Below are 13,664 nucleotides of genomic sequence, written 5' to 3' on the forward strand. Positions count from 1 at the left end.
CGCTGCTGCGAGGCTCCACTAGCACCCCAGCGCGTCATAGTTTTGCCGCTGAGTGTGTGTGTGTGGAAAAAGAGAAATCTCCAATGAGGCGTTCTGGGGCAGCATAGTCGGGTCTTTTCTGTGTTAGAGTTTTACTCGCTACAGGGTGTACTTTGAGGGTTTGTGACTTTGCAGACTGTTTACATGCAGAAAAGGCTACATAACACACAAGGGGACAGGTAATAACCGAAAAAGCATGACATAGGACCTTTAAAAAAATGCGTGACTATGGACTATTTTTTTTTAAATGTATTTTCTGGTAACAAAGAAAGGGGTCATGATTTATCCCCTCCAGCTTTCTATCGTGAATCCGTGAGAGTGCTTGCTAGATAAAATGTCTAAATATACTTTTTCTCAATGCCATTTCACAGTTGTTTTGCCTTAATTGCCAAAGCTTTGAATGTACCATCACTTACGGTTCCTGAGAGCGATGTGTTTTCCTTCTCTACTTTTGCATTACTTGGTAGGACGATAAAGCTCTATGAAATGCCTTCCTGCCACTCACTTACTTATTTAGTTATTGCTATAGTTAGTTCACTCTTTTATTTAAATGTTTACTTGTAGCTGTGAAGCATCTTCATTTGTGTTTTTTAAAAGTGTCTTGAGATTAATTCATGTGATTGGTTTGCAGTTTTTTTTGTAAAAAGAGTGACTTGTGTGTGACTTAATGTTTACTGTTAGGCATTTTTTTTTTGTCGGTTCAAAGATTTTACATTTCTAAATGCCAAATTGTTTATTGGTTTGTAATATTAAAAAAGGTGATCTGAAGTCTAACTATTTTAGTAGACATTTGAATTTTGTGTGTTTTTGAACAAGAAGTCAATTATTTGTTTGCTTATAAATAAAATATAAAATAAATGCTGTTTTATTTTCAACAATATCTATTTCAGATTATTTGTATTCCTTTGTCCACCTCCACACAGTTTAGATAAATCAATGATGAATGAGAAACTTTTTAGGTGTAGCAGCACCACTCTTACAATACTGTTTGAAGACTTCATTGATGCTAAGCTAATGTAGCAGCAATGTGTATATTTAGATAGATACATCACTTAAAACTGGAACACCTTTACACAATGTAGTTTTCTTTTTAAATACCAGTACTTGACATGAAGCATTTGGCATAATTAGTTATATGATAAACCCAAAACAAAGGGATGTACTAAGCCTTTGGTTCTTAGCTTTGTGGTCATGAGTGCTCATTGGCAGGCATATAATTAAACAGACTAACACAAAGATTAACCACTTACCTAAAAAATGAATATGATTTTTATATTTAAGCACAAATCAAGAGCTCAAATAATAGTAATTAGAGGACATAAATTGACCGTTTGTGCGAAGGGCTAATAAGCGAATGACGTCAGATTCAACGAGGGGGCGGGAAAACATCCGCAGAGTGACACCTCGCGACTGTCTCCGCCTCCTCGTGCTCCGAGCAGCTGGACTCACCTGCTAGGTTACCTTTACTACCCCCGGGAGAAACAACTAAAGCAGTGAGCTCGGTACTTCTTTCCGACAAAGCCCAGGATTGTGTCGGTGATGTGACCGGAGTGAAAGCAGGTACGTCAACCATAAACAATTCAGTACTTTTCTGTGTTTCTGTAATACAATGCTCGACGTAAATACAGAGTCGCTCAACAAGTTTTAGCTTAGCCTGAAACTACATTCCTCCCTGCTCCCACCGGGCCTCCAGTTACACCTCAAGGAGGGGAAAGCTTTGGTATTAAGTTAACAACGTTTTGAAGTAAATAACCAACAGAGGACTGTTCACAGTTCAGACTCCATGTAACAATCACTTAAAAGTGACAGTGTATCGGTAAAATGCGTGCCACTAATGTAGGACTTTAAACAACAAAGTCAGAGTAAGGGTAAAGTGCTGTTTCTTGAGGGTTAATTCAATAAACATGACTCATATTTCTTAACATTAACACATCTCTCCTGAAACTAGATTCAAAACAATGACAGTTTAAAATTCACAGTCTCACCATTAAAAGCCAGCCATGTTTAATTATTTCATCTCAGTCTCAACAACACAACAAAACATGTCCTATTTCTGAAATCTGGTACCGACATAGGTAGCCTATGTAAGTAGCTTACACAAAAAAAAGAGAAATAAAGATAACATCAGGTTTAACATTCTTATTCCACATTATTGTTTCCTAGAATATAATGAAATATTGAGAAAAAGGTAGTCCAATGTTCCAGAGACTTAACATATTATGCTAAGAAAACTCAAATCAACAAAGCCGTAAAAATGTCATCAGATTTGTCTAAGGAAAGCCTGTAGTGATAATATGTCAAACGGTCAAAGTCCAGTCTGTTTCAGGAGAGCAGGAATGCAGCCAAGTAGTTTATTACTCACTTAATGACTGTAATTATTCAGTGTTGTCTGTAAATGTTTAATAATTGATTTGGACTTTATTAACAGTGTTTCTGTTATCTTCTTCAAAGCATTGTACATAATGCTGGTGTATTCACATAGCTTCTTATACACTTTCTGGATGTGTTGTTGATGATACTTGTTCTGGTTTTAGAGCGTCATATTATCACTATTCAACAGTTCGATTTTGGTTACAAATGTAGATATTAGAAGTGTTCCTGAAAGGAATTTGTCTTCTGTGGCGTACACCATACCTGCGGTAGGCTACGCTGGCTCTGCAGGACAGGACAAGCCAGTGCAACACACCCATGATAAACAGTAAACTTTGATATTTGTGTGAAGCTGAAGCCAGAACACACTATTGTTTTTAACTCTTTTCTTCTTTTCCTTACACAGAAATCAATCAGAAATGAGCATAGGAAGCTGGAAGAAGCTATGCTAACAGTTAGTGTGAACAAGTATTGACTGAAAAGAGAGAAAATTAAGATAAGAAGCTTGAAAAAATGTCTGGCCAAGTTAGTGTAGTCACCGAGGAGGATGCACTTTCACCTGCAGAGCCACACATAGCAGGAAATAAAAAGCCAGAAGAGAGCAAGAGCAAGGAAGGAGAAGACTCAAAGGAGGAAGAGGAGGAGGAGGAAGTGACCAGCTCTGCTCATCTGGAGCCAAGCACTCTGCCCTGGCCTGGAGACAAAGACAGGCCTCAGACGGACAACGACGATGGAGTTTGGTCCGAAGAGAGAGACACGGGGGTCAGTGGGGGGAGCCAGGACCTGTCAGAGGAGCACAGAGACATGAAGAGCAAGTGGAGGGAGAGCATGCCTGAAGGAGAGAAGTGGAGGGACGACGAGCTGGAGGTGCAGCGTGACGATAAAGGGGAAGGCTCCCTGGCAGACGATGAAGATGAGGAGGAGGAAGAAGGGGAGTCAAACTGGAGGTCAGAGAAAGCTGCTATGGGTTTTTCTCCACAAGTCACCATCGTGCGTCCGTCCAGCAAAGAGCTTCTTGAGGAGAGCCGGATGTTCATAGAGGACGACGAGAAGGAGCTGCAGGTGGAGAACGACGCAGCCAATCGGTTTCATCCAGAGTGGAGAGAGCAGGACGACAAGTTCTGTGAGTATAAAACAAGAGTCAAGATACTTTATTAGCAGAGGTGGAAGAAGTACTCAGATCTTGTTCTTAAAGTGGACCTATCATGCTATATTTGAATAATATAGTGTAGGACCATACCTATATAAGGCATATTTATACTTTTTTTCTTTTTCAAAATACCAAACAGATCATGCATTTTAGCCATGCCTCATTTTGCTCAATTTGCACTTTTTTACCCCTGTTTTAGCAAGGGCAGATTCAGTGAGAACATCACCATCTACAGGCCTGGCATATGTACTACAGCGTCTCCAGCGCTTTCGAATGGCAATGGCCGTGGCTGTCTCCTCCTGATTGGTGGAGTTGGCCCAATAGCCGTAGCGCCACCGTCCTGACGTCAGGACAGTGTTCAAATCTGGATCAGTTTTTATCAGATCCGTTGCAGCCCCTTTTTTAGAGATTTGGGTATGGAGGAAAATAGAGAGGGTTGTGTTTTCTGACACTTGGTGAGTTCCCTGGAACACCGGGGACACATATTCATGTATAAAAGATGTACAAAAGTGCATTTTGCATGATAGGTCCCCTTTAAGTAAAAGTAAAAGTACCAGAGTGTAGGAATACTCTGTTACAAGTAAAAGTCATGCATTCAAAATGTTACTCAAGTAAAAGTACAAAAGTATAAGCATCAAAATATACTTAAAGTACTCATTATGCCGATTGGCCCATTTCAGAATAATATACATTATGTGTTATTATAATTATTGATGCATTAAAGTGTTATCACTGCTGCTAACAGTGCAGCTTTAATGACTTTGTATACTGCAGGGTAGCTGGGGAATTGTACTAAAGTCTTATTTTTGTGTTGATTTTATTTCACACAATGAATCCAAATCTGCAAAGAAACTAAAGATTTAACAAATGTGTAGTGGAGTAGAAGTACAAAGTAGCAAAAAAAGTACCTTAAAAGTGTACTTAAAGGAGACCTATCATGCAAAATGCACTTTTTGATGTCTTTTATACATAAATATGTGTGCCCGGTGCGTCGGGGAACTCACGCAGCGTCAGAAAATAAAACCCTTTCTCTTTTCCTCCGTGCCCACATCTTTTAAAAATGGGGGTACAACGAGCGGATACAGATTTGCTGCCGATATGACGTCAAATCGGTGGCGGACCCACAGAAAGTTGCTATCAGAAACAATGCCTGATGTGTTTTGGACGTAATCTCGTCTTTGTTTACATTAGCAAGCCTCGCTAACACTCAGAGCTAACCTGTACTGGAGAGCACATGTGTTTTAAAAAGCAGGAAATAAAAAAAGAACTCACCTTGTGATAAACCTGCAAGAGAAAAAGCATTTGAGCTCCATACTGTTTCAGAAATAATCCTTGATGTGGTTTAGAACAGGATGGCGTTTTATCACAGCAGAATTTAACTTTATCTCCGGTAGAATTCTGATCAGGCATTAGCATGCTTTTTTTTTTCAAGCTAAGGACCCAAAATCCGCATTTCTCTAACAGGGATGGAATAGAGGGATATGAGGGAAGTCTAAAATGCATGATCCGTTTGTATTTTGAGCAAAACACATCATAGACATGTTTTTATATATTTTTATATATCTGAGACCCATAATATATGTCTTTTAAAATAGCATGATAGGTGCACTTTAAGTACAGTACTTGAGTAAATCTACTTTGTTTCTCTCCACCACCTGTTTATTTGTCACATATACCTTTAGCGACATGTTGCATCAAACTCCCAAGTAGTGCACAGTGCATTCGGCATGTCAATAATAGAGGCGGATAAAGGCTTTCAAATGAGGATTAGAGCCATTGTTTTGGAGATCTGACCAAAAGTGATTATTTTTTGTTCTGAGATTAAAGTCAGAATTTGGAGCTACATAACCAAAATAAACCCACTTTCGTAATTGTATTTTGTTCCTCTACTGTAACATGTTTCCATGCTTTAATGTTCAAAAAGGTCTTTATCTGTCAGCACCTCTTTTCACCCTCTGTCTGAAACCAGAGCCTTGTCTGCTCTAATTGGTTAGCTGGCCGGCTCTGTTGTGATTAGGGATGCTCCGATCGATCGGCCGATCTATAAATGCCGATCGGGAGAGCCGATCACATGACGTAAAATACATGACACTTTTCTCTGTGCGCGGCAAAACAAGCTCGCCAAAATGGCTTCAGCAGTCTGGCAGTATTTTAAGGTGTCCGAAAACGACAAAAAAATAGCGGTATGCAACGTGTGTGTGAAGCAGAAATCCTGCAGCTCCACCCGCTGTGACTAGGGATGCTCCGATCGCCAATTTTGGGGCCGATCGCCGGAATCAGTATCGGCCGATACCGATCGCCGATCCGATCGAGTGGGCGGGGCCTATGGGGATCTTCCATTTAAAGTGATGTTTTAAACTCAGTTAATGGGGCTCATTCACTGGCGCTTCCACAAACAACAACCAACATAATTATTACATTCAAATGAAGTACATTATTCAAGATTTTTGCCTTTGCAGACCATTTACACGCACAAAAAACGTATAACGCACTACAGTCGTTCCCCCCCCATAAAAAGGAATAATGACTTGGTATTGAACGTGTCCCCTCTCCTTCCTCAGACCTGTGTGAGTCTCTCTGCAGTGAGAAGCTGAAGCTGGTTCTGGGGACGGCGGCTGCAGCGCTGCTCTTCCCTCTGCTGGTGTGGGGGGGGTACGCCCTTATTCCCTTTGAGTCCCCGCTGCTGCAGAGCACCCCCCTCAGGGTGGTGTACACTCTGCGCTGCGCCTTCTTCGCCATCATCCCCATCATGCTCGGTAAGACCTCAATATGGGTAAAGTGTATCATACATTGGAATAAAAACCTATGAAGTTTTAAAACAGACACTGTTAGCTCTGAACCCCCCCAGGTGTGTAACCCCTAACCCTGACCCCCCCCCCCCCCCTGCAGGTGTGCTGGTGCAGGGCGTGGCCCGGCTGCGCTACAGCGCCCTGAAGCCCCTCTACGAGAGCACCCTGGTGAACAGAGAGGTGGCCGTGCACTGGCACTACGTCAACGAATCGCTGGCTCTCTTCCTCTTTTACTTCCTGCAGCTCGCTGTCATGGCAACCTACATCAGCCAGGACCTGGTCAAACTGGTGCCGCTGCTCACCATCATATTTGTCTTCGGCAGGTATGTGAATTAAATTTGTATAGTAATTTGAACAAACATGTTTTCCCTACTGTGTATAGGCGTTGGCTATTCTAGTGAAATAAGGTTCAAAAGGTTAGGAGTAAAAACCAAATCAAATATTTAAAGGCGGCATTAAAACTCAAAGCGTTCATAGTTATTGCAAAACCACCAATCCCACCAGTCCATATTCCTTTAGATTTTAAACACTTTTGATAAGAAAAATATAAATGAATTTCACATTAAAGATACACAATACAATATTGGTTTTGACTTATGTTGGCCACTTGACTTGAATTTGTAAGCAGGCTATCATTTGAAATGTAACACTAAACACATCATACAGCTGAGGCCAATGGTAATGGCATTAGTTCATATATTGAAGCATTACCTGTGGAGGTTATACCTGATGTCACCAAAAGGTTTTCTATACGTGGAAAGTAAACAGTTTTCATTCCTTTTGATTGAGATCTCTAATTAAAGGCTTGTAGTCATGTGTTAACACTGGCTCACTGTGAGTTGGTCCACACAGACACAGATACAATGTTTCTCAGCTGAATGAGAGAGGGAGTGGATCAAGGCCAGAAATGCCAGGCAGCACATTTACTCTCCAGCTAGTAAAGAAATGTCTTTCACTTCAGTTATACACTTCACTGACTCTGCATGCAACTGCTGGACACGTCTTTACAACACAGTGATACCACGCTACTGATCAGAAAGGATTCATACAAATCCCCAGTTTTACCACTTACTGTATGTGGGAGGATAATCTACTTCCTGTCGCACCTTTGCATGCATCGCCACGGTGACAACAAAAGATCAGTGCTGAAGGTCACTTATCCTTCCTTAACCAAATAAACTGGTTAAACCTGATGACTCACATGCCGTGTGAAGTCATTCAGCGAGTTAACACCTTCTCTTTTTTTCTCCCAGTATTGCATGCACACAGCACTGCACATGATTGATAGATTCTTTATTGTCAGTTTTTTCCTAGAAAATGTGTCGCCACCGTCAAGCAATAGGGCCGTACCAATTCAAGCTTCATTCATACCATTGTTCCATTTTAAATCAAGAGTAGAATACTTTTTAGAATGTCAGTTCTCTGTGTAAAGAGTCCTTCAAAGTGCAGGTATTCAAACGTTGTACCTTTTTTTATGAATCCATATCAGGTCGTCTTCCTGATACTTGCAGACTGATGAGATTTTGAATTGTTGGGGTGTTAACGGGTGCAAGAGCTCCATCTACATCTAATATTTATACGCGTGTGTGTGAGTCAGACACACTACAGCAACAAAGAAACCTCATAAAGATCATCTAAACACCCCTCCTAATATCCATTTGTTTGATTCATTTAGTATTTTCAGTAAGAGATGCTTTTTGGTTGTGACGACCGGAGGCTCTGAAAATGTTCTGGCAAAATCTAAAACATATTGAGAGGACATTTGAACCATACAATCCAATAATCCAAATGATGAATCCAGATCCTTTGAGTCATCGAGCACTCTACACAGAAACTGATGAAGGACGATTGAACTTTGGAAGGGACTGGGTGTGGGGGCTTTGTGTCTAAATCAAGCTCACTACAAATGAGGTAGATGATGGAGTGTATCTCATCCACCTGTGTGTGTTCTGTATTACACTGTGTGTGTTCTGTTTTATACTGTGTGTGTGTTCTGTATTCAGTGTGTTTGTTCTGTTTCATACTGTGTGTGTGTTCTGTTTTATACTGTGTGTGTGTTCTGTATTCAGTGTGTTTGTTCTGTATTACACTGTGTGTTCTGTTTCATACTGTGTGTGTGTGTGTTCTGTATTCAGTGTGTGTGTTCTGTTTCATACTGTGTGTGTGTGTTCTGTTTCATACTGTGTGTGTGTGTGTTCTGTTTCATACTGTGTGTGTGTGTTCTGTTTCATACTGTGTGTGTGTGTTCTGTTTCATACTGTGTGTGTGTGTTCTGTTTTCATACTATGTGTGTGTTCTGTATTACACTGTGTGTGTGTTCTGTATTACACTGTGTGTGTGTTCTGTATTACACTGTGTGTGTGTTCTGTTTCATACTGTGTGTGTGTTCTGTTTTCATACTGTGTGTGTGTTCTGTATTACACTGTGTTTGTTCTGTTTCATACTGTGTGTGTGTGTTCTGTTTCATACTGTGTGTGTGTGTTCTGTTTCATACTGTGTGTGTGTGTGTGTGTGTGTGTGTGTTCTGTTTCATACTGTGTGTGTGTGTTCTGTATTACACTGTGTGTGTGTTCTGTTTCATACTATGTGTGTGTTCTGTATTACACTGTGTGTGTGTTCTGTATTACACTGTGTGTGTGTTCTGTTTCATACTGTGTGTGTGTTGTTCTGTATTACCAGGGATGCAAACTTGTCACCTTTCGGCGAAATTTGCCGTTTTGATTCCAAAATAGGTCGTTTGTGTGATTCATGTAGCTCTGCAATAAAAATATTGTTGGGGTATGGGGGGGGGGGGTCTGGGACCCGGAGTAATCTGCGGCCGCGAGCTGTTATGTGCCATCATGACACGCATGGTGTTCTTTTTTTATATATTATAATGAAGCGGGAGCACAAGTCTTCCTGCCTGTCGGCTCTGCTCATGGATGTATAATAAGGCTCTGCTGCTCCGGGACGAGGGTCTAGCTTCAGCAGCTACATTACCTACGGTGCGTTCGTTAATATTAACTGTGCGGTCCAGAGTCACTGTGGCACAGACTGGACCGCTGGTTAGAACGGGGTGTTCAGAGCAGAGCTCCCTGTCGGAGCGGCAGAGCGTGATGTGCACTGAGAAGTGTTTCTGTCGCAATATTTTTGAATGAATCGTTGAGCTAGCTAACTAGCATACATTGTCACTATCTGCTAACGTTAGCTTTAGCCTTCGTTTTCAAATAGTTTCTTTCATAGCCTATAAACGGAGGTGGTATAAGTATCTTGTACTTGAGTAAAAGTAGAAGCACTCAGATCTTGTACTTGAGTAAAAGTTGAAGTACTCAGGTCTTGTACTTGAGTACAAGTAGAAGTACTCAGATCTTGTTCTTGAGTAAAAGTTGAAGTACTCAGGTCTTGTACTTGAGTAAAAGTAGAAGTACCAGAGTGTAGGAATACTCTGTTACAGTAAAAGTCCTGCATTCAAAATGTTCCTCAAGTAAAAGTAGAAAAGTATTATCATCAAAATATAGTTAAAGTAGTGACAGCAAAAGTAGTCATTGTGCAGATTGGTCCATTTCAGAATAATATATATGATATGTTTTATAATGGTTGATCATGAAAGTGTTCTCAAAGCTGGTAAAGGTGCATCTAGTTTGAATGACTTTGTATACTGCAGGATAGCTTGTGGATTTACTCCAGGTGGAACTAAAGTCTGATTTAACACTTGATTATATTTCACATCATTCATCCACATCTGTGAAGTAACTAAAGGTATTCAATACATGTAGTAGAGTAAAAGTACACAATTTACCTCTGAACTGTAGAGGAGAAGAAGAACAAAGTAGCAAAACATTGAAATACTTAAATAAAGTACAAGTATCTCAAAATTGTACCCAAGTATAGTACTTGAGTTTATGAACTTAGTTACTTTACACCACTGGCTATAAAGATAGAAAGACAGCCTTGCACAGAGGCATGAAAATACATTTTCAAAATGCTCAACAGTCCTACCAAAATTATAAACTGACTGCTACACAATTAAAATAAATGCTTAAATATATTTCTATTAGATGTGGCTCTTTGGCGTTTCTGTTATTATTAACTGCTGCTTTAGTTGTTCTGACTGCTAAAATCCTCTGTTATTCCTCATTTTAAAGCCGATATTCCGTGGGGTCGGGGGGCTCGGATCCTTGTCACCTTTTTCATACCTGATGAGTTTGCATCCCTGATTACAGTGTGTGTGTTCTGTTTCATACTGTGTGTGTGTTCTGTTTCATACTATGTGTGTGTTCTGTTTCATACTGTGTGTGTGTTCTGTTTCATACTGTGTGTGTGTTCTGTTTCATACTATGTGTGTGTTCTGTTTCATACTGTGTGTGTGTGTTCTGTTTCATACTATGTGTGTGTTCTGTTTCATACTGTGTGTGTGTGTTCTGTTTCATACTGTGTGTGTGTGTTCTGTTTCATACTGTGTGTGTGTTCTGTTTCATACTGTGTGTGTGTTCTGTTTCATACTGTGTGTGTGTGTTCTGTTTCATACTGTGTGTGTGTTCTGTTTCATACTATGTGTGTGTTCTGTTTCATACTGTGTGTGTGTTCTGTTTCATACTGTGTGTGTGTTCTGTTTCATACTATGTGTGTGTTCTGTTTCATACTGTGTGTGTGTGTTCTGTTTCATACTGTGTGTGTGTTCTGTTTCATACTGTGTGTGTGTTCTGTTTCATACTGTGTGTGTGTTCTGTTTCATACTGTGTGTGTGTGTTCTGTTTCATACTGTGTGTGTGTGTTCTGTTTCATACTGTGTGTGTGTGTTCTGTTTCATACTGTGTGTGTGTTCTGTTTCATACTGTGTGTGTGTTCTGTTTCATACTGTGTGTGTGTTCTGTTTCATACTGTGTGTGTGTTCTGTTTTATACTGTGTGTGTTCTGTTTCATACTGTGTGTGTGTTCTGTTTCATACTGTGTGTGTGTACTGTGTGTGTTCTGTTTTATACTGTGTGTGTGTTCTGTTTTATACTGTGTGTGTGTTCTGTTTCATACTGTGTGTGTGTACTGTGTGTGTTCTGTTTTATACTGTGTGTGTGTTCTGTTTTATACTGTGTGTGTGTTCTGTTTTATACTGTGTGTGTGTTCTGTTTTATACTGTGTGTGTGTTCTGTTTCATACTGTGTGTGTGTTCTGTATTCACACTGTGTTTGTTCTGTTTTATACTGTGTGTGTTCTGTTTCATACTGTGTGTGTGTGTTCTGTTTTATACTGTGTGTGTGTACTGTGTGTGTTCTGTTTTATACTGTGTGTGTGTGTGTTCTGTGTGTGTGTTCTGTTTCATACTGTGTGTGTGTTCTGTTTTATACTGTGTGTGTGTTCTGTTTCATACTGTGTGTGTGTGTACTGTATTCACACTGTGTTTGTTCTGTTTTATACTGTGTGTGTTCTGTTTTATACTGTGTGTGTGTACTGTGTTTGTTCTGTTTTATACTGTGTGTGTTCTGTTTTATACTGTGTGTGTACTGTGTGTGTTCTGTTTTATACTGTGTGTGTGTGTGTGTTCTGTATTCACACTGTGTGTGTCCCCTCAGGCTGATCTACTGGCTCTGCCTCTCTCTGGGCAGCAGCTTCCGGGGTCTCGGCTTCGGCTTCTCCTTCTTCCCCATCCTGGTCATGCTGGGGGTCAACCTGTACTACATCTGCTCGTCTGTCGGGCCGGAGTCAGTGTTTGACGTTGAGCCTCCAACATCAGCTCCTCCCCCCAGGCAGCGCTGGTGGGGTTAAAGGGGGACGTCCAAAAAGACGACAAGGAGATAAGACACAAACGACTAAGAACACCTTTTTCACATCACATCACACCTGCACCAAGGCACCTTGAATCCCTCCTTCTGTGTCTTAAATACGACGGCAAACTCTCCTTGGGTAGTGTTTTTATTATTCAAATAATAACGATGTGCTCTCAAAAGACCCTCCCAGTAATGGCCACTGTCACAAAGAAATCAATGATATAAAGCCTGTTGGGGCTTTATTTGAATCTCTGTATTGAAAAAAGGAAGACATGCACAAGTACTCGCATGCTAGTTCAGAGAGGAAGTTGAAAAAGTTTACATAAAAACAAAAAAGCTCTTGTGTACTTGCAAATGAAAAAAGGATGATCTGAGGAAGGGCTTTAATTACTTAACTAACCTTCTGTTCAAAATCTACAGTAAACTGGCTTTTGAATTACGAGGCTTTTGAATTAGAAGTGTTTCTGTTGAGGCATCCAGTGTGTCGACGTGATGCAGCAGAAATAAGAAAAGTAAGAACTGATGTTGTAAATATTTATTATCAAAATTATTTTATGAGATTGAATTAACTTTTTTTTAATGAATTTTCACATTTTCGTTTTTGCACTCTTGGTATTAATGGTAATCTTATGATGTAATATTTATATGTGAGACTGATGAATGCATCTTTGTTTTATTGATCAAAGGCTTTTCTTTCTTTATGTCAGCAGTGCTGTTGTCTGTTTTTGGGCAGTGTCTTTTTTTTATTTTGAAAAAAACGAGTTAAGTTTAAGCATTTTTTCAATAAAGCTTTAACAAATATGATACTCAACATTGTGCGGAGGCTGATGATTCAGATCTGACTGAGGGGATGTTTCTGAAATAAAAGCACTAACAGCGACCATTTCATGTTTTAAATGTGGTTGCTGCGATCAGATGAGGTAAGTTTCAACTAGACCAAGTACATTTATTAGTATTAACCTGGACATGTGGGACACACCTCTTTTTATTACATTTTAGTGTTTGTTCTATCTTTTATGAATGTTTTAATGAAACTTCAGAATAACCAAAGTATAATTCATGTTTTAATAACTTCCATGTTAAGCTTACCAGGGACTCTAAGTCAATGCAGCATTGTATTACTATATGACACACCTTTTTACTGGATTTTAGTGTTTTTTCTATTTTCTATCAATATTTTTATGAAATCCCATTATTTTTGTTGAAGGGTTATTTTCTTCCATGTCATGTGATGCAGTCACTTTAAATAAATGCAGCATTGTATTACCACCCTGGACAAAAACACTAAAAACCTTTTTGTTTAGAATTGTTGACAGTTCACCAGTCAGTAAAGCAGAAGCCAGTTCAACAGACCCTGGATATGTTTGAGTTACCCAGCTTAACTAACCCTAACAAACGAGATCTCGCTAAGCGGTCCTACGACGCTGGTTATCAACTCGGTAACTCAACCCAGGGTTTCTCCGTCCGGCTGAGTGCGCGTTCACATGAAAGGGGCGGGGTTAGCAACATTTGACCAATCACAAACCTGGAAAAGCGACCTGACAGCACAGCGTCATACTTCATGAATGAAAAGTA

General features: G+C 40.0%; 1 protein-coding gene across 1 annotated transcript; it reads left to right on the forward strand.

Annotated features, from left to right (window-relative positions):
• Window positions 1–1,452: 1,452 nt before the first annotated feature.
• On the forward strand, window positions 1,453–13,358 carry LOC117477524 (transmembrane protein 79-like). Its single transcript, XM_034124196.1, has 5 exons — window positions 1,453–1,599; window positions 2,816–3,532; window positions 6,121–6,315; window positions 6,449–6,671; window positions 11,895–13,358. Exons 2-5 carry the CDS (start codon window positions 2,923–2,925, stop codon window positions 12,085–12,087), a joined length of 1,221 nt encoding a protein of 406 aa, XP_033980087.1. The 5' UTR covers window positions 1,453–1,599; window positions 2,816–2,922; the 3' UTR covers window positions 12,088–13,358.
• Window positions 13,359–13,664: the final 306 nt, after the last annotated feature.

Source organism: Trematomus bernacchii, unplaced genomic scaffold, assembly GCF_902827165.1.
Source record: "Trematomus bernacchii unplaced genomic scaffold, fTreBer1.1, whole genome shotgun sequence".
Classification (NCBI taxonomy): Eukaryota; Metazoa; Chordata; class Actinopteri; order Perciformes; family Nototheniidae; genus Trematomus; species Trematomus bernacchii.